Below are 20,659 nucleotides of genomic sequence, written 5' to 3' on the forward strand. Positions count from 1 at the left end.
GATCCTTGTGGCACACCGCTAGTCACAGACTTACTAGAAGGAATACACAGGTACCATAAGAGACCTGTGATATACCCTACTGTCTTTTCCAATATAAAGATTGAAACAGTCTCCACAATGGTACACACCAGAAGTCCCCACTGATCCACCACTGCTGGCTCTGGGTAAAGAACAAAACACCTGCCCCAAACCTCCATATGTTTGTAGCTAGGTATTGCTGAATGATTTCAGAATCATGGTGAAGCTGACTACATTTGATGTAAAGGCAGCATTTTACTGATTGAGACATCAAGGGCACTTTAGTAAGATTGAAGTAATTGAGAATCCGGGAAAGTTGTCCTCTGGTTGCTATCGTGCCCAGCAGAAGGGAAGATGGTTATGACTTTTGGAAGTCAGACATGTCAGTCCCAGGACATCACTGCAGGAGTTACTCATGCACATAATTTATAATCAACCTGTGTCAGGGATGTTATTACACACCTCTGGAACGGGGAGACTTGAACCTAGCCCTGCTGGCTCAGAGTTAGGGATACTACCAATGTGCCACAAGAACCCAAGTTACAGAAGGTAATATTCCAGGCCCAAGCATCTTCAGCTATTCATCCATGATCTACCTGCAGAAATCAGAAGTAGGGATTTTATTTTACAATTTCAGTTACATTAAATGTAGACAGTACAGCACAGTACAGGCCCTTCAGCTGTTGATGTTATGCCAATTTTTTATCCTACTCTAAGATCAAGCTAACCGACATACCCTTCATTTTAGTATCACTCATGCCTATTCAGGAGTCGCTTAAATATCCCTAAAGTATCTGACTCCACCACCACTGCTGGCAGTGCATTCCACCCACTCACCCACCACTCTGTGTAAAGAACCAACCTAAGACATCTCCCCTAAACCTTACTCCAAATACCTTAAAATTATGTCCCCTCGCGATCGCCATTTCTCGGAAAAAGTCTCTGGCTATCTACACTATCTATGCCTGTCATCATCTTGTACACCTCTATTACGTCGCCTCTCACCCTTCGCTCCAATGAGAAAAGCCGAAGTGCTCTAACCTTTCTTCATAAGGCATGCTCTCCAGTCCAGACAGATCCTGGTAAATCTCCTTTGCACCCTCTCTAAAGCTTCCATGTCCTTCCTATAATAAGGCGACCAGAACTGAATGCAATATTCCAAATGTGGTCTAACCAGGGCTTGAAAGCGATGCAGCATAACCTTGCATAAGCTTAAAATCAAACCCCCCCCGTTAATGAAAGCCAACACACCATACGCCTTCTTAACAGCCCTAAGTGGCAACTTTGAGGGATCTATGGACCTGGACCCCAAGATCACTCGGTTCCTCCACACTGTCAAGAATCCTGCCTTTAACCCTGTATTCTGTGTTTTGTCACATCCTGAAAGCTTTCAATAAGGCTGGTGAGACATGAACATAGAACATAGAAGAATACAGCGCAGTACAGGCCCTTCGGCCCTTGATGTTGCGCCGATCAAAGCCCACCTAACCTACACTAACCCACTATCCTCCATATACCTATCCAATGCCCGCTTAAATACCCATAAAGAGGGAGAGTCCACCACTGCTACTGGCAGGGCATTCCATGAACTTACGACTCGCTGAGTGAAGAACCTACCCCTAACATCAGTCCTATATCTACCCCCCCTTAATTTAAAGCTATGCCCCCTTGTAATAGCTGACTCCATACGTGGAAAAAGGTTCTCACTGTCAACCCTATCTAACCCCCTAATCATCCTGTACATGACCTGACTATCTCTAGTCAAACTATGCTTTTCCAACTAATCGTAAATCCTGTCTCTCAGAATCCTCTCCAATAGTTTGTCCACCACCAATGTAAGACTGACTGATGTCAGTTTTATTCACACCTCCTCAGTTAATGAAGCAGTTTGTGCTTGCTTGCAGCAAGGCCTGAACAGTGATCAGGTTTGGGTGATAAGTAACATTCAGATAATGACAACCATTTCATATTCAGTAGCATAACCAAGGTTGAGTCTTTCAGGAAGTCACTGTTAACTAGAAGCTCAATCAGACCAAACCCACAAAATGCTGTGGCTACTGGAGGATGTCAGAGGCCACATGCTTTGCCTTGTGACTTCACTTCTGCTTTTCAATTAAACTAAATTCTTTGATTTCTTTTAAAGTATTGACTTTGTGACGCATGTTCCTGCACCCTTCTGTTCATCCATCAAATTTGGACATTTGTTTTCCAAGGTGTATGTGGCTGCCTTATTCTTCCAAACAAAGTGTACAACGTTTACAGTTCTGAAAATTTTAATCTTATCCTGGTATCTTGTCACTGTTCTCCTCTGTATCAATTTGATCATGTGTTCAAGATGGGACTTAGGGCAGGTGACTTTTTAATAAAACAAATAGGTTTAAATTTTATATTCAAGGTGACCTCCTTTAAAGCATTTAACAATGAGAGTAAGCTCAGTTATTGCCTATTCTTTCCTAGGGCGAGTTTGGTGTCTGAGCTAGTCGAGCATGGGACAACAAAGCTGCAAAATGCAATGAAGGATGAGAAAACCAATCTGCCTGAGCTACTTGAAAGTGTGATATGTGAACTCTGTGAAGAAGGCAAGCAGGCTATTATCAAAGGCAGAGAGTAAGCACCTACAATCAGAGTGATAATGTGTATATTGTACAGGTTCAGTGATCATTTCCCGTTTTGAACGAAAACCTGCATAATGGTGTAAGAAAAGACAAGGGGGGTGCATTCTTCACCTGAAGGTCCTGCCTGAAGGCTCAAGCCCTCCAAAGGCTTGACATCGGGATTTCATCTGATGCTGTGATCTGATGTTTGGATCCAAATCTAGAATTATTAAAATATTTCTGAAATAATTTTTTTTTCTTCAACTTTACAGATTCTGTACCAGAAAGGGACCAGAAGCAATTAGGGTTCTACTTCCAGGAGAGACATCTGCCTCGGTTTGTTAACTTTTCAAATTATTCTGTATCCTGAGGGTTGGTTGGTAGAGAACACTTTGTTTCTGGTCCCAGCCCAAGCAGGTTCTGGTAATCTCATTAACTTATACCTGAATCATTTTGGTGTAGCTTTAAACTTACCCAAAACAGAGAAAATTAGTCACCAGAGACATCCAGGGCCTGAAACCGTGGGAATTCTTAATGTCCATGAGTACAAGGTATATTTCTAACATAAATACTAAATACAGACTGCCAGGGAATGCAGTGAAGCTGAATTTACCAGCAATGCCAACGAATTAGGTAGGTACCTAGTCAAACATTTTATTGAGGCACTGTGCTATATGAAGATACAGATCAAGACACCTGAGAATACCCTGATGAATAGCAGTGGACATTAAGCTTGTGTATGTTCCAGTATCTTATTGCATTGTACTTGGCTTTCCACCGTTATTCATAATTCATATTGTTTTTGCTTCCTGCTTGTTGAGAGCTGGATTATGAGCTAAAAATTGATAAATCATGGCTACTCAATCAGGATTGTAACAGGTACTGTGCCCTTGTCCTGTGTTCCCCTTTCTCTCTCCCTGGAAATTTGCTAATTCTGACCCAAATTGTATCCTCTGATCTTCAAATATCACCCCCATTCTTCAGCCAAAAGCACTACTTGCTTCTTCTTATGTCACCTGGTTCAACTCACCATAGACTCATACAGTACAGAAGGAAGCCATTTGGCCCATTGTGCCATACTGGCTTTTTGAGGCAGCTACCCAATTAGTTCCCGTCTCCTGCTCTTTCTCCACAATCTTCAAATGATTTTCTTAGCAAATAATTCTCCAGTTCTCTGGTTCCACCAGCCTTTTAGACAGTGCATTCCAGATTGCAAACTGTTGTGTAACAATAACTTTCATTCTTTTTACCAATTCTTATAAATCTAGGTTCTCTGTTTAGACTCTTCTGCCATTGGGAACAGTTGTGACTGGCATTGCTTTTGTTGAGGTGGAAGGGTTCAGGGATGGTTGTGTTGGCCTGCACTTGATCCCACTATAGATGCCTGATCATGATATATTTCTGCTCCACAGTGGGAGCATCAAATGTGAGACTGCTACTTTGTTACTGAAGAGAATTACTGAAATGAAATGGAAGTGGTCTCCGTTTTAACTACCAGTCTTCTGAAGCAAGTGGAAAAGGTTTTGAGGCGGGATCCCCAGCAAACTCAGTACATTTAAGAGCATCCTAGAGTCATGATCTTAAATTCCCCCATTAGCTGGTGATTTTAAAAAAAAATTTATATTGTTTGTTTATGGTCTTATTTAGTAGCCAGATTCATTTGTTGAAAATAGAATAAAACATTTTGATAACAACTGCAAAATATCCTATTTAGGAATACCCTCTCTACTTTGACTCGGTCTTTTCTCCCGTGGTCCAGTCCCTGGCAATGTACTTCCCCGATTCCTCTGATGCTTTATGCCAATTTTGGAATTTCCAAAATGCAGACTGTAGCCACCTCCTGTTTATATGGAAGGCAACCCCTCTACATGCTCATTCCCCTCATTTCTGGAACAAAGGCCTGAGCCGTCCCCATCCAACACCATCCTCCTCCATCTGACTGAGTTCATCCTTACCCTAAACAACTTCCCTTTTAATTCTTCTCATTTTCTTTAGGTCAGAACCCCTTGACAGGGCCCTCAACCAGGTCCAACTCATCTCCTGCGCTTCGGCCCTCACACCCTCTCTTCCCTCTGGCAACAGTGATAGGATTTCCTTTGTCCTTACCTACCATCCAATCTGCATCCACATTCAGAAGATCATTAGCTGCCATTTCTGCCACCTCCAGGCACATATTCCCCTCCCATCCCTTACCTGCCTTTCACAGGGGTCATTTTCTCAGGGACACCCTGGTCCACTCTTCCTTCACTCCCAACACCTCTCCCACAGTACCTTACCATGCAATCGCCAAAGGTGTAACACCTGCCCATTTACCTCTTCCCTCCTCAATTTCCAAGGGCCCAAACATACCTTCCAGGTGAAGCAGCACTTTACCTGCACTTCACACAATCTCTTAGTGTACTGCTCACAATGCAGTCTCCTCTACATTGGTGAAACCAAGTGTAGACTGGGTGACCACTTCACGGAATGCCTACGTTCTGCCCGCAGTTGCTTGCCATTTCAACACACCAGCCTGCTCCCTAGCCAATATCTCTGTCTCAGGCTTGCTGCAGTGCTCCAGCGAAGCTTAATTTGGAAGACAGCATCTCGACACCTTGTTTACTGCTTGGGGACCCTGCAGCCTTCTGGACTCACTGTCAAGTTCAATTACTTTAGCACTTGAACTCTCCTGTATCCTAGCTCCTGCACCCACAGCAGGTCTTGTTATCGCATAGTCTGCTACTACACACAACCCATTGTTGGACACTAACAGTCTCCGCTAACAGCTATTCATCCTTGAGTTATTCTGGAACTCTTCAGGATCATGACCAAGGCCTTGATCTCCTTCCAGAATTTGCTATGATGGGGCCTGCTGCTGTCTTAGCCGTGACTTATAAACATTTAGGACTACAGTGTCTTTGTGGAGTTTTTCAATTTCCACTGTGTGTGAATGCCAACTCATCAAAACATTCTGCAAGTCCTTCTGCTATGGAAAGTGTGTGAGATCTCAGTGCAACTTCCTGGATGAGACAGTTTGAGTTGAAAATGTGCTTGTAGTTTTTGATGTCTGTGATACTGTTTATCTGTGTGCCTTTGCCCTCTTCTCATTGTGACTAATTCACCATCACTAGTACTGTGCCCTCTACTCAGCTGTCCTCCCTCTTCTCGTCTTAGTGTTGCTATCCCCGCCTCCCTCTATAAAGCATTTGAATTGCGTTTCTGCTATTTGAATCACTGGTGATGTTTGCAAGTAATGAAGTCTTATTTTTAAATAGGTGCTGAGCACAGCCGAAGGTATTACAAGCCGCCTTGCTACTGAGAAAGCGTGTACATGGCTTTCTGCCAACATCACAGGTACAGAGTGCCATAAACATGGAACATTATTTTTTTGTGAAAGAACACGAGACATCCCTAACATCTATGCCATGAAATGTTGCGGTCTCCTCGGTGGCCTTGGTCATGTTGAGTTCAAAAAACTACTGCAAGAAATGATTCTTCAGCGATTGAAAATCATATTTATAAATTATTGCAGGATAGGTGGGAAATCCGGGAGCTTGGCGTTGTAGGTTTAGTGATTATCATCTCTTCTAGCACCCCAGCCTTTCAAAGATGAAGCTCATTGCAAAAGTTATAGAAGTCAAAGTTACAATTTGTGCTTTAAGCACTACAAGCAAAGGAAAAATTAAAAGGTTTAAAATAATTGCATAGAAGTTCTCGTTGTCCATCTAGTGCCAGGTGATTAGAGGATGGCAATTGTTATTCCCTTGTTCAAGAAAGAGAACAGGGATAATCCTGGGAATTACAGATCAGTTAGTCTTACGTCTGAGGTGGCCAAATTATTAGAGAGGATTGCGAGAAACAGGATTTATGGATTACTTGAAAAGCGTAGTTTGGTTAGAGATAAGTCATGCCTCACAAGCCTTTTTGAATGCTTTGAAGATGTGACAAAGCACTTTGAAGGTAGAGCCATGGATGTGGTGTATATGGATTTTAGCAAGGCCTTTGAGAAGGTTCCCCATGGTAGGCTCATTCAGAAAGTAAGGAGGCATGGGATACAGGGAAATGTCGCTGTCTGGTTACAGAATTGGCTAACACGTATAAGCCAGAGGGTGGTAGTTGATGGCAACTATTCAGTCTGGAACTTGATGACCAGTGGTGTTCTGCAGGTATCAGTTTTGGGACCTCTGTTCATCGTGATTTTTATAAATGAGTTGGATGAGGAAGTGAGTCATGAAGTTTGCTGGTGTGATGGATAGTGTGGAGAGCTGTTGTAGATTGCAACAGGACATTGACAGGATGCAGAGCTGGGCTGAGAAGTGGCAGATGGAGTTCAACCTGGAAAAGTATGGAGTGATTCATTTTGCCAGGTCAAATTTGAATGCAGATTGCAGGGTTAAAGGCAGGATTCTTGGCAATGTAGAGGAACAGAGGGATCTTGGGGGCCATATCCATAGATCCCTCAAAGTTGCCACCCAAGCCAATAGGGTTGTTAAGAAGGCCTATGGTGTGTTGGCTTTCATTAGCAGGGTGTTTGAGTTTAAGAGCTGCGAGGTTTTGCTGAAGCTCTATAAAACCCTGGTTAGACCATTTCTGGAGCAGTGTGTCCAGTTCTGGTCACTTCATTATAGAAAAGATGTAGAAGTTTTTGAGAGGGTGCAGAGGAGATTTACCAGGATGCTGCCTGGACTGGAGGGATGTCTTATGAACAAAGGTTGTGGGAGCTAGGGCTTTTCCTCATTGGAGCGAAGAAGGATGACAGTTGACTTGATAGATGTGTACAAGATGATGAGAGGCAGAGATAGAATGAATCGTCATACTTTTCTTAGGGCAGAAATGGCTATCATGAAGGGGGCATATTTTTAAGGTGATTGGAGAATGGTTTGGGGAGATGTCAGAGGTCGGTTCTTTACACCGAGATCGGAGGGTGCATGGAATGTACTGCCAGCGGTGGTAATACATAAGGGACATTTGAGCGACTCTTGGATCAGCACATGGATCATAGAAACATAGAAAGAAACAGAGAAAAAATACAGCGCAGTACAGGCCCTTTGGCCCTCGATGTTGCGCCGATCCAAGCCCACCTAACCTACACTAGCCCACTATCCTCCATATGCCTATCCCATGCCCGTTTAAATGCCCATAAAGAGGGAGGGCATTCCATGAACTCTCAACTCGCTGAGTAAAGAATCTACCCCTAACATCTGTCCTATACCTACCACCCCTTAATTTAAAGGTATGCCCCCTTGTAATAGCTGACTCCATACGTGGAAAAAGATTCTCATGGTCAACCCTATCTAAACCCCTAATCATCTTGTACACCTCTATCAAGTCACCCCTAAACCTTCTTTTCTCCAATGAAAACAGCCCCAAGTGCCTCAGCCTTTCCTCATACGATCTTCCTACCATACCAGGCAACATCCTGGTAAACCTCCTCTGCACCCGTTCCAGTGCCTCCACATCCTTCCACGTAGTATGGCGACCAAAACTGCACACAATATTCCAGGTGCGGCCGCACCAGAGTCTTATACAACTGCAACATGACCTCAGGACTCCGGAACTCAATTCCTCTACCAATAAAGCCCAGTACACCATATACCACCTTCGCCGCACAGTTTACCTGGGTGGCAACTTTCAGAGATCTGTGTACATGGACACCAAGATCCCTCTGCTCATCCACACTACCAAGTATCCGACCATTAGCCCAGTACCCCATCTTTTTGTTACTCATACCAAATTGAATCACCTCACACTTACCCACATTGAACTCCATTTACCACCTTTCTGCCCAGCTCTGCAGCTTATCTACATCCCGCTGTAACCTGCCACATCCTTCCTCACTATCAACAACTCCACCGACTTTCGTATCATCCGCAAACTTGCTCACCCAACCTTCTAGCCCCTCCTCCAGGTCATTTATAAAAATGACAAACAGCAATGGTCCCAAAACAGACCCTTGCAGAACACTGCTAGTAACTGCACTCCAAGATGAACCTTTACCATCAACTACTACCCTGTCTTTTTCCAGCCAGCCAATTCCTAATCCAAACCTCCAACTCACCCTCAATGCCATACGTCCATATTTTCTGCAGTAGCCTACCATGGGGAACCTTATCAAATGCCTTACTAAAATCCATATACACCACATCTACCGCTTTCCCCTTGTCCACCTCCTTAGTCACCTTCTCGAAGAATTCAATAAGGTTTGTGAGGCACGACCTGCCCTTCACAAAACCATGCTGACTATCCTTGATCACATTATCCCTATCCAAATGTTCATAAATCCTCTCCCTTACAATTCTCTCTCAGACTTTGCCCACAACAGAAGTGAGATTCACCGGCCTATAGTTACTAGGGTTATCCCTACTCCCCTTCTTGAACAAGGGAACCACATTTGCTATCCTCCAGTCTTCTGCACTATTCCTGTAGACAACAAGGACGTAAACATCAAGGCCAATGGCTCTGCAATCTCCTCCCTTGCTTCCCAGAGAATCCTAGGATAAATGCCAACAGGCCCAGGGGACTTATCTATTTTCACCCTTTCCAGAATTTCCAATACCTCTTCCCTACATACCTCAAAGCTGTCCATTCTAATTAATTGTGACTCAGTATTCACATTGGCAACAATGTCCTGTTCCTGAGTGAATACTGACGAAAAGTATTCATTCAGAGTCTCCCCAATCTCTTCAGCTTCCACACGCAACTTCCCACTACTATCCTTGACTGGACCTATTCCTACCCTAGTCATTCTTTTATTCCTGACATACCTATAGAAAGCCTTTGGATTTTCCCTAATCCTACCAACTAAGGACTTTTCATGTCCCCTCCTTGCTGCTCTTAGCTCTCTCTTCAGATCCTTCCTGGCTACCTTATAACTCTTAATCGTCCCAACTGAACCTTCACGCCTCATCTTTACATAGGCCGCCCTCTTCCATTTAACAAGGGATTCCAATTCCTTATTAAACCACGGCTCCCTCACACGACTCTTTCCTCCCTGCCTGACAGATACATATTTATCAAGGACACTCAATAGTTGCTCCTTGAACAAGCTCCACATATCAATTGCGCCCTTGCCTTTAAGTCTACTTTTCCAAGCCACGCATCCTAAGTCGTGCCTCACCGCCTCATAATTTCCCTGCCCCCAGCTATAACTGTTGCCCTGCAGTGCACACTTATCCCTCTCCATCACTAGAGTAAAAGTCACCGAATTGTGGTCACTGTCCCCAAAGTGCTCACCTACCTCCAATTCTAACACCTGGCCTGGTTCGTTACCCAGAACCAAATCCAGTATGGCCTCACCTCTTGTTGGCCTGTCTACATATTGTGTCAGGAAACCCTCCTGCACACATCGGACAAACACCGACCCATCTAACGAACGTGAGCTATAGCTTTCCCAGTCAATATCAGGAAAGTTAAAGTCCTCCAAAACAACCACCCTATTACTTTCACTCTTCTCCTGAATCATCCTCGCAATCGTTTCTTCTACGTCTCTAGGACTATTAGGAGGCCTGTAGAAAACTCCTAACAGGGTGACCTCATCTTTCCTATTCCTAACCTCAGCCCAAACTACCTCAGATAGCGAGTCTTCATCCATCGTCCTTTCCACCGCTGTAATACTATCTTTGACAAGCAATGCCGCACCTCCCCCTCTTTTTTTCCCCACCTCTGACCCTACTAAAACATTTAAACCCTGGAACCTGCAACAGCCAACCCTGTCCCTTTTCTACCCATGTCTCCATAATACCCACAACATCGAAGTCCCAGGTACCAACCCACGCTGCAAGTTTACCTACCTTATTTCGTATACTTCTTGCATTGAAGTATACACACTTCAAGCCACTTTCCTGTTTACAGGCACCCTCCTTTGAGATTGATACCATGTTCCTAACCTCCCTACACTCCAGGTCCTGCACCCTAAAGCTACAGTCTAGGTTCCCATGCCCCTGCAGAGATAGTTTAAACCCCCCCCCCCCCCCCCCCCCCCCCCCCAAGAGCACTAGCAAACCTCCCCTCAAGGATACTGGTGCCCCTCAGGTTCAGGTGTAGACCATCCTGTTTATAGAGGTCCCACCTTCCCCAGAAAGAACCCCAGTTATCCAAATACCGGAATCCCTCCCTCCTGCACCATTCCTGTAGCCACGCATTTAACTGTTCTCTCTCCCAATTTCTTGACTCTCTATCACGTGGCACGGGTAACAAACCAGAGACAACAACTATGTTTGTTCTAACTCTGAGCTTCCAACCTAGCTCCCTGAAAGCCTGCCTAACATCCTCAGCCCTCCTCCTAACTATGTCGTTGGTGCCAATGTGGACCACGACTTCGGGCTGCTCCCCCTCCCCCTTAAGGACCCGGAAAACGCGATCAGAGACGTCACTTACCCTTGCACCTGGGAGGCAACATACCAACCGTGAGTCTCTCTCGCCCCCACAAAACCGCCTATCTGTGCCCCGAACTATCGAGTCCCCAATAACTATTGCTCTGCTCTTCTCCACCCTTCCCTTCTGAGCAACGGGGACAGGCTCCGTAAATGAAGGAGCCGTAAATGAAATAGTAAAATGAAGGGTATGTAGCTTAGTTTGATCTTGGAGTAGGATTAAAGGTCAGGCACAACATTGAGGGCTGAAAGGTCTGTACTGTACTGTTCTATGTTCGAGAACAATATTGGAGTTGAGTGTAAATAAATGTTCTTTGTACAAATCTATAACATACCAGGAAGAAATTGAATTGTGGGCATAGATTCAACTTTGACGATGTGAAATGGCATTCATGGTTGCTGAATGGTCAGGTTGTGATGTTGGAGGGGAAAAGGTGGTCTTAGTATTGAGTGTGAAATCGCAGTAAGGAGAGATGATGGAATGAGATGTTTTAGTCGGCAAAATAGACTTTTAGTAAAATGGAAAGGATATTAAGACCTCAATGGAAGTTGTGTATAGGCTCCATGGTAGTAGCTGCAAAAATAATTTGTAAAAATGGAGATTAGAAACACATGTAACACAAGTGAAGTAGTTTAATGGGAATTTTAACATTTTTATAGATTGGGATAAACATATAAGCTTATGTCAGGAAAATAGCAAATCTCTTGAATGTGATATGATTTTCTGTAACGGTATACCCTCGAACCAGCAGAAGGCATATAATTTGGTTTACTTAACAGCAATGTTCATCAAGCAATGATCTTAATATGAACAAGATTCAAGGTGTGTTTAAAATAGAGAAACAAACAGTAAGCTTCTAGGATTTAATGAGCTGAGATTGAGACTGTCCACAGTAAACGGGACAAGTCTGTCTGTTGGTAACAGAATACAAGATCAATGGAAAGTATACACTCTGCCTGGCAAAAGAAACTCACCATGAATGACTAACCAGGTAAAACTTATAAAACGAGCTAATATCCTAACATTGGGAGAGACACAAAGAAGTCAGAAAAATGGCAAAACGAGTGGTAATAACTACAAAAGAGGAATGGGAAAAGAAACCTGCAAGTAATATCAAAATCAACATGCATATCTTTCGCAATTCAGAGAAACAATCAGAACATTCGAGGGCCCATTAGAATCTGATAAATGATATTAATAAAAATAAGGAAAGGACGGACGTGTTGAATATTTATTTTACCTGGTCTTGGAGAGGTTAGGGATAGAGAAGGATGAGGCTACAAAGCATTTGAAAACAAAATGAGAATTTTAAAATCCATACATTGCTTAATCAGGAACCAATAATAGTCACTGAGCATAGGAGATTAGAATTTAGGAGTCTGAAGAGTAGTGCATTAAAATGTTCAGGTTAGGAGGTAACAGGCAAGATGAGAGCTTTAGTAGCAGATGAGCTGAAATGGGATGAGGTTAAGTGATAACAACATGCAGGTGGAAACAGGCAATCTTCATGAGGTCATAGACATAGTCAGGATGACGTCAAGGTTGCAAACGATATAGTTCAACTTAAGTCTGTCACCTGGATGCGGAATGAATTCAGTGGCTAGAGAAAAGCAAAATAACAGTAAAGGAGAAAATGATGGGACTGAAGAGTGGCTGGAGCAGATTGTTTCCATCTCTGGGTTTTAAAGCAAGTAGGTAAGAACAAAAGCAAAAGGATTCAGAGAAGGTTTGTAAGGATGTTGCCAGGGATGGAGGGTTTGATTTATAGGGAGAGGCTTGGAGAGGGTGGATGCTAGGAAATTGTTTCAGTTAGGCGAGGAGACTAGGACCCGTGGACACAGCCTTAGAATTAGAGGGGGTAAATTCAGAACAGAAATGTGGAGACATTTCTTCAGCCAGAGAGTGGTGCGCCTGTGGAATTCATTGCCACAGAATGCAATGGAGGCTGGGACGCTAAATGTCTTTAGGGCAGAAATTGATAAATTCTTGATGTCACAAGGAATTAAGGGCTACGGGGAGAATGCGGTAAGTGGAGTTGAAATGCCCATCAGCCATGATTGAATGGCGGAGTGGACTCAATGGGCCGAATGGCCTTCCGCCCCCATGTCTTATGGTCTAGGCTGAATAGGCTGGGGCTGTTTCCCTGGAGTGTCAGAGGCTGAGGGGTGACCTTATAGACGTTTATAATATGAGGGGCATTGATGGGATAAATAGACAAGAATTGTTCCCTCTGGTGAGGGAGTCCAGAATTGGAGGGAATAGATTTAGATTGAGAGGTGAAAGAGATAAAAGGGACCTAAGGAACAACTTTTTCATGCAGAGGTTGGCGTGTATGGAATGAGCTGCCAGAGGAAGTGGTGGAGGCTGGTATAATTGCAGCATTTAAGAGGTATCTGAATGGGTATATGAACAGGAAGAGTTGAGAGATATGGCCCAAGTGCTGGCAAAAGAAACTAGATTAGGTTAGGATATCTGATTGGCATGGACGAGTTGCACCAAAGGGTCTGTTTCTGTGCTGTACATCTCTATGACTCTATTGTTGGTGTCCTAACTATAATCTTCCAGAGTTCTTGTGATATTGGTATTGTTTCTTTAGACTGAATCTCACGATAGGCAAGCAAAAGAAAAATTGACCACTTCGTCTAACATTTTTGTTGGGAGCTTTTGCAGGTCTGTTGTGAGGATCAAGTGACTAAACACAGTGAAACATGTTATTTGTTCAGAGCCTGTGTAGATTTTTAAAGGGTAAGTCATGCCTGACAAACTGATTGAATATACAGTGAAGAGGTGACTCAGGTCTATGAATTATTATTTATATGGGTTTTCAGTCAACATTTAATCAAGTTCCTTGTAAGAAACTGTTACTTAAAGTTGAACCTCATGGAATTGAAGTCAAATGGTTGACCTGAGAAGCAGGAACCAGAAAATAATAAGATTATAATTGACAGCACGTGATTATCCATATCTCTCGGATCCATGTTGACATTTCAACAGCTCACCATATGTATTAACTACTTAGATGATGGGGTTGCAAGTTGTACATCCAAATTTGCTAATGGTAGTAAGATGAGGAAAATTGTAAGGATGAAAGCATTACCTTACTGAGCAAAATTGGCACATGAACTCCAGAGCTGAAAAAGTGTTGCTGGAAAAGCGCAGCAGGTCAGGCAGCATCCAAGGAGCAGGAGAATCGATGTTTCGGGCATGAGCCCTTCTTCAGGAATGACTCATGCCCAAAACGTTGATTCTTCTGCTCCTTGGATGCTGCCCGACCTGCTGTGTTTTTCCAGCAACTCTTTTTCAGCTCTGATCTCCAGCATCTGCAGTCCTCACTTTCTACATGAACTCCAGTCAAGACAATTGTGAGGTCGTCAATACTGGACTTAAAAAGCATGGAACGGGATCTTTCTAAATGGTGGAAAGCAAGAAATGGTGGAGGTCCATGTGTAAAGGTCATTAAAATCTCATGGGTAGGTTTGGATATCTGTATATAGTCATGGAGATGGCTTTCATATGGAACCAAATAAAAGACAAATAAAATCCTGGTTTGGCTATACAAACCTCTGCTTATGCCAACCCACAGAGTACTAACTGTTGTCCTGGATACCATATCACGGGAAGGATACATTGGTCTTGGAGGGAGTGCAATGCAGGTTCAGCAGAATGATGACTGGACTCTAATTTCTGATGAGAAATCACGCAAACTAAGGTTGTATTCCCTGGAATTCAAAAGGTAAGGGGTGATTTGATGGAAGTTTTCGAGGTGGAAAGCAATGGGATAGATAGAAAAAAACTATTTACACTTATTAGGGAGACTAGCTCAAGTGGCCGAAGTCTAAAAGTAAATAAGGAATAAAGTTTCAGGAATAAAGTTGGGAAAAACTTGCATGCAAAGGATAGTAGAGCTTTGAAACTTTACTGCATATGGCAATTATTGCAAAGTGAATTGTTAATTCATCTCAGATTTGTTCATTTTAACCAATAATCACAAATTAAAAACTAATTTCGGTGGAGTAATGGCGAAGTGAAACAAGGTCACAGATCAGCCATGGTGCAGCAAGCTAATGAAGGTAAATGGACTCTTGATGCTGAGCAGTAATTTAGATTTCCCCCTCCCCTTGTTGCTCCAGTGCAGGTGAAGAACTTGATGCTGAGATCAAATACCTCTTCTTGACGTGCCTGCTTGCTTCTCACCAGAAAGTCAACAGTCTTAACCTTGCATCAGAAAACATCAGCTCATTGTGAAAATATGCAGAGACACAGGCTTTTTTAGGCTGCAAACTAGGGTATCATCTACTTATTACTAGAAGGCAATTAATCGTGAAATTAGGTTATGTACTCTTGAATGGTATATTGTAAACTATTTTAAGGTCACTTTGCCAGTTCATATTTTAAGTAGCTTTTGTCCAACTGATTGGGGAATGCAGATGTTTTTGAGTCAGTCACTGAGAGAATTTATCTCTGCTTTCCCTTAAAGTGTATTCTCTAGTGATAGAAATAAATGGATGTTCTATTGGTTCAGTGTGCCTGATCAAGAGGAACATGTATAAAATGTAATTTTGAGGTTGTGGTAGATTATGTTCCTCATCAGGTTTTATTTTTATGTTTTGCTATTAGCTTTAATTAGAAAAGAAATGAAGCTCAGCTTTGACAAACTGAGGAAGTCACAAGCAATGCAACCAATAAGTGAGGTTCCTGGAGCAAAAAGAAATTGCTCACCAGAATGTAAGCACACGGCCTCACCTCCCTCCCAGATAGCCAGTGAGTTTAAGGTATGTAACAGCCTGTTGACTATATGTGAGAGAAATGAAGAATTGGTTCAATAATTAATGCAGTTGGATAAAGTAATGTGGCAGCTTTTTTTAAAAAAAAGGCTTAATCTTGATCCATTTCTACAGGAGTCTGATGAATTCAGTGTATAATCTGGGAATGTTTTATTTCTGTAGTTTTTACATTACACACAAGCCGTTATGAGAGATTTTCATTTTTTTTTTTGCAAATTGGTTTTTGTAGCATATAATTTAGCAATTTACTGATGTCATTTGTTGGGATGCAAATTACCTGGAAGAAATTGTCACCTGCTGCTCTGAGGAATACGATTGATTAACTTTTGCATTTTCAATTGATGTATCTTCAGTAGTCTTTAATATTTTCACACTTAAGTTAACTTAACCCTTAAGCATTTCTGGTGAAATATGTGGAAAAGGTTCATTGCTCAGGCTACTGAAAAACCAGTACCATTGATGGAATTGTTCAACTTCCTGGATCAGATTTTTGATTTAGTTTGTACAAGGCACAGAGTGAGATGGTTAATACATTTAGAAAAGTGATTACATAGCAGGGTCAGGCAGACAGATGGATTACTGTCAGGAAAGATATGAAAATAATTCAAAAGTCTCCAGTGGCTATTCCTCTGTCAAATAGATATTCAGCTTTTGGATGTGTGGAAGAGAAGTCTCTCTGAGGAACATGGAAGGGGCAATTGGACAGTTGAAATTATTTTAATGTTAAGCAGCATTTTACAAAATTTAGTTAAATTACTGTTAAAGGGGACTGTCCTGTCAGGGGCAGAAACAGGAGATTCTGTGGCAGTGTGAGCATAAATTTAGGATGGTTTGTTACCTTCCTGGTGCTAGGATTAAGGACATCTCTAAATGTTTGAAGCATATTATGAAAGGTGAGATTGATAAGCCAGAAATTATTGTACACATTTGTAGGAATGACATTTTTAGGGAAAAGATTAAAGCAGTTCAGAATGAATTTAAGAGGTAGAAGATTTAAAAACAAACCTTAAAGGTAGTAATTTCTGCTTTACTCTCAATATCAAATGAGGGAAGGGACAAAAGGATAAAGGAGTTGAATCAATTACTGAAGAGCTGGTGTACTGTTCAGGGCTGCAGGTATTTGGACAATTGAAATGTCTTCTGGGATAGAAAAGACCCGTTCAAAAAGGATAGGTTTAACCTGAGCTGGAAAGGGACCGGTATCTTAGCAGGGATGATATGGAGGTACCGGTGTTGGACTGGGCTGTACAAAGTTAAAAATCACACGACACCAGGTTATAGTCCAACAGGTTTAATTGGAAGCACTAGCTTTCGGAGCAATGCTCCTTCATTAGGTGGTTGTGGAGTACACAATTGTAGGACACAGAATTTATAGCAAATTTACACCTTCAACACATCATCTGGGCTGACATCAATTGTTAAAGATAACCTGCGAATGTAACTTGGTCATTCTAACAGATGAAAGACTCAACAAACAGTCAAGGTATTTTTCAATGTATAATTTCAGTTACATCACACTGTAAACTTTTGCTATAAACTGTGTCTTACAATTGTGTCCTCCACAACCACTGATGAAGTAGCACTCTGAAAGCTAATGCTTCCAATTAAACCCATTGGACTGTCACCTGGTGTTGTGTGATTTTTAACTTAGCAGGGAGATTTGCTTGTTCCATTAAGGGAGACTGTATATTGAAAGAGAGGGGGAGTGGAGGAATTCTAAGTAGCAGTGTAAACAGAATGATTAACGGGGAAGGTTCTGAATGTGAAGAGAGCATGTCAGTTAGAAAAGAAAGACAAGAGAGAGTCAAAGTATGTAGTAACTTTGAAGAACTAAATTGCAGTTATTTTAATGCAAGGTGTCTTAACAGGTAAAACTGATGAACTCAGTGCATGTTTAAGAACATGGGATTGGGACGTCATATCTATTACAAAAACTTGGCTGAGAGATGGACAAGATTGGGAGCTCAGTCTTCCGGGTTTTAGACGCCAAAGGAAGGATAGGAAAAGAGGCAAGGAAGGTGGGGTGCGTAGCATTTTTGATTAAGGAATATATTACTGCTGTAACTAGAGAAGATGTTTCTGGAAAATTGTCCAGTGAAAATACATAGGTAAAAATTACGAATAAGAGAGGCAAGGTCCCTTTAATGAGATTGTACTATAAGTGCCACCACCACCCCTCCCCCCTGATTTTTCTCATCAATATGTGGATGTGGGGCAAAACTAGACTTTCCTTTGGGCAATAAGGCAGGGCAGGTGACTGAAGTAAAAGTGAGGGAACACTCTTTAGATCTAACAATCATAATTCTATTAGTTTCAAGTGGTGATGGAAATGGATAAATGTTCTATAAAAGTTAAAGTTTTTAATTGGAGTAAGGCAAATTTTAATGGTGTGAGACAAGAACTTGCAAACATTTATTGGAATAGACTGGTCGCAGGTAAAAGGACATCTGACAAGTGGGAGGTGTTCAAGAGTGTGATGACAAGAGTTCAGAGGCATCAGGTACCTGTTAAGGTGAAGAATAAGGCTGGAAAGATTAAGGAACAATGGATGAGTAAAGATATTGAGGGTTCTAGTCATGAATGAAAGATAATCTTCTTTTAGATATAGACAACTTGGTTCAATTGAATATCTTAATCAACGTAATGAGCACAGGGAGACAGTGAGGTCTGGAGATCAGAGTTGAGAGTGTGGTGCTGGAAAAGCACAGCAGGTCAGGCAGCATCCGAGGAGCAGGAAAATCAACGTTTCGGGCTGGAGTCCTTCATCAGTAATAAGCACAGGGGCATTCTTAAGAAAGAAATCAGGAAGGCAAAGAGGCAGTATGAGAGAGCATTGGCAGAGAAGGCTAAGGATAATCCAAAGTGATTCTACAAATACATTGAGCTAGTGAGTAACTGGAGAGAGGGTTGGCCTCTTAAAGATCAAGGTGGTTGTCTTCGTATTGAAGCCAGGAGATAGGAGGGATACTATATTAATATTTTGCATCATTTTTTACTGTGGGGAAAGAAATGGAAGACTAGAAAATGCAGAGAAATAAACGTTGATGTTTTAAAAACAGTTCACATTACAGAAGTGGAAGTTTAGCAAGTTTTAGAGAGTATAAAGGTGGATAAATCTCTGGGACCTGATGTAATATACCTCACCTACACATCCCTGAACACTGGGCAACTTAGCATGGCCAAGTCACCTCACCTGCACAGCTTTGGACCTAATTTTACTAATTAGTCTACACTGCAGAACTTTATCGAAGGCTTTACTAAAATCCAAATAAACAACATCTACTGCTGTACTGTTTATTTGGATTTTAGTAAAACCTTCGACAAGGTTAATTAGCACTGCTGCCTCACTGTTCCAGGGACCCAGGTTCGATTCCCACCTCAGGCTACTGTCTGGGTGGAGTTTACACTTTCTCCCCGTGTTTGCGTGGGTTTTCTCCCACAACCCAAAGATTTGCAGGTTAGGTGAATTGGCCATACTAAATTACCCATAGTGTTACGTGCATTAGTCAGGGGTAAATATAGAGTAGGGGAATGGGTCTGGGTGGATTACCCTTTGGAGGGTTCTTGTGGACTTGGGCCAAAGGGACTGTTTCCATACTGTAGTGAATCTAATCTAATCTTAAAAAAGTTCTGTATTGTAGACTAATTAATGAAGTTAGGTCCAAACATGTGCAGGTTAGGTCCATTAGTTAGGTGAATGTGGAGTGATAAGTTTAGTGAATGAGTCTGACTGGGTTACTCTTTGGAGGGTCAGTGTGGACTTGTTGGGCCAAAAGGCCTGTTTCCACACTGTAGGGATTTTGTGAAGGTCGCGTGGAATTCAGGGTGAGCTTGCCATTGACACAGTGATGTTGGAGGATTACTTTGTGGACTGCAGTCCTATGACCAGCAGTGTTCCACAAAAATCAGTTCTGCATCCTCTTTTGTTTGCCATTTTTATAAATGATGTAAATGAGAATAGAGAAGGCATGGTTAATCAGTTTGTGGATGACACGAAAATTGGTGGCATAGTATTCAAAGTTTGGTGGCATAGTAGACAGTGAAGAAGGTTATCTAAGATTACAAAGAGATCTTGATCAAATGGGTCACTGGGCTGAAAAATAGCAGATGCAGTTCGGTTTGATACAACAAATAAGGGTAGCGCTAATACAATTAATGGTAGGGCCTTGGGTAGTGTTGTAGAACAGAGAGACCTAGGTGTGTAGGTACATAAGCCTTTGAGGTTTGCATCACATATAGCCAGGGTGGTTAAAAAGGCATTTGGCACACTGTCTTCGTTGCTCAGTCCTTTGAGTATAGGAGTTGGGAAGTTATGTTGAGGTTGTAGAGGACATTGGTGAGGCCTCTTATGGAATATTGTATCCAATTCTGATCGCCAGTAATAGGAAGGATATTGTTAACCTGGAGAGGCTTCAGAAGAAATTTACCAGGATGTTGCCGGGTATGGAAGGTTTGATTTATGAAGAAAGCCTGGATTGGCTGGGACTTCTTTCAGTGGAGCATTGATTTATAAAGAAAGTCGAGATAGGCTGGGACCTCTTTTAATGGAGCCTAGGAGGTTGAGAGGAAACTTTATAGAAGTTTATAAAATAATGAGAGTTATAGATCGAGTTCATGGTGATTGTCTTTTTCCCTCAGGATGGGGGATTTCAAGACCAAGGGGCACATTTTTAAGGTGAAAAATACATAGGGACAAATTGTTTTTACACAGAGGGTGGTTTGCTTGTGGATGAACTTCCAGAGGAAGTGGTGGATGTGGGTATAATTACAGTGTTTAAAAGCCATTTGATAGGAACAGTTTGGAGGGATATGGGCTAGGAGATGGCAGGTAGAACTAGTTTAGTTTGGGATTATGTTTGACATGGACTGGTTAAACCAAAGAGTCTGTTTCTATGTTGTATAACTCTGACT

The 20,659-nt window shown here is 42.2% G+C and overlaps 1 protein-coding gene across 1 annotated transcript in view; it reads left to right on the forward strand.

Annotated features, from left to right (window-relative positions):
* cdan1 (codanin 1) overlaps positions 1 to 20,659 on the forward strand; it is a gene marked incomplete at its 5' end in the record, with an annotated part of 113,487 nt that overhangs the window by 78,802 nt on the left and 14,026 nt on the right. The window contains 4 exons of the mRNA XM_072567915.1: positions 2,476 to 2,625; positions 2,885 to 2,948; positions 5,867 to 5,945; positions 15,582 to 15,736. Coding sequence (XP_072424016.1) covers positions 2,476 to 2,625; positions 2,885 to 2,948; positions 5,867 to 5,945; positions 15,582 to 15,736 — 448 coding nt within the window. The remainder of the gene's footprint in view (positions 1 to 2,475; positions 2,626 to 2,884; positions 2,949 to 5,866; positions 5,946 to 15,581; positions 15,737 to 20,659) is intronic.

The sequence above is a fragment of the Chiloscyllium punctatum genome, chromosome 4 (genome assembly GCF_047496795.1).
Source record: "Chiloscyllium punctatum isolate Juve2018m chromosome 4, sChiPun1.3, whole genome shotgun sequence".
NCBI classification, from domain to species: Eukaryota; Metazoa; Chordata; class Chondrichthyes; order Orectolobiformes; family Hemiscylliidae; genus Chiloscyllium; species Chiloscyllium punctatum.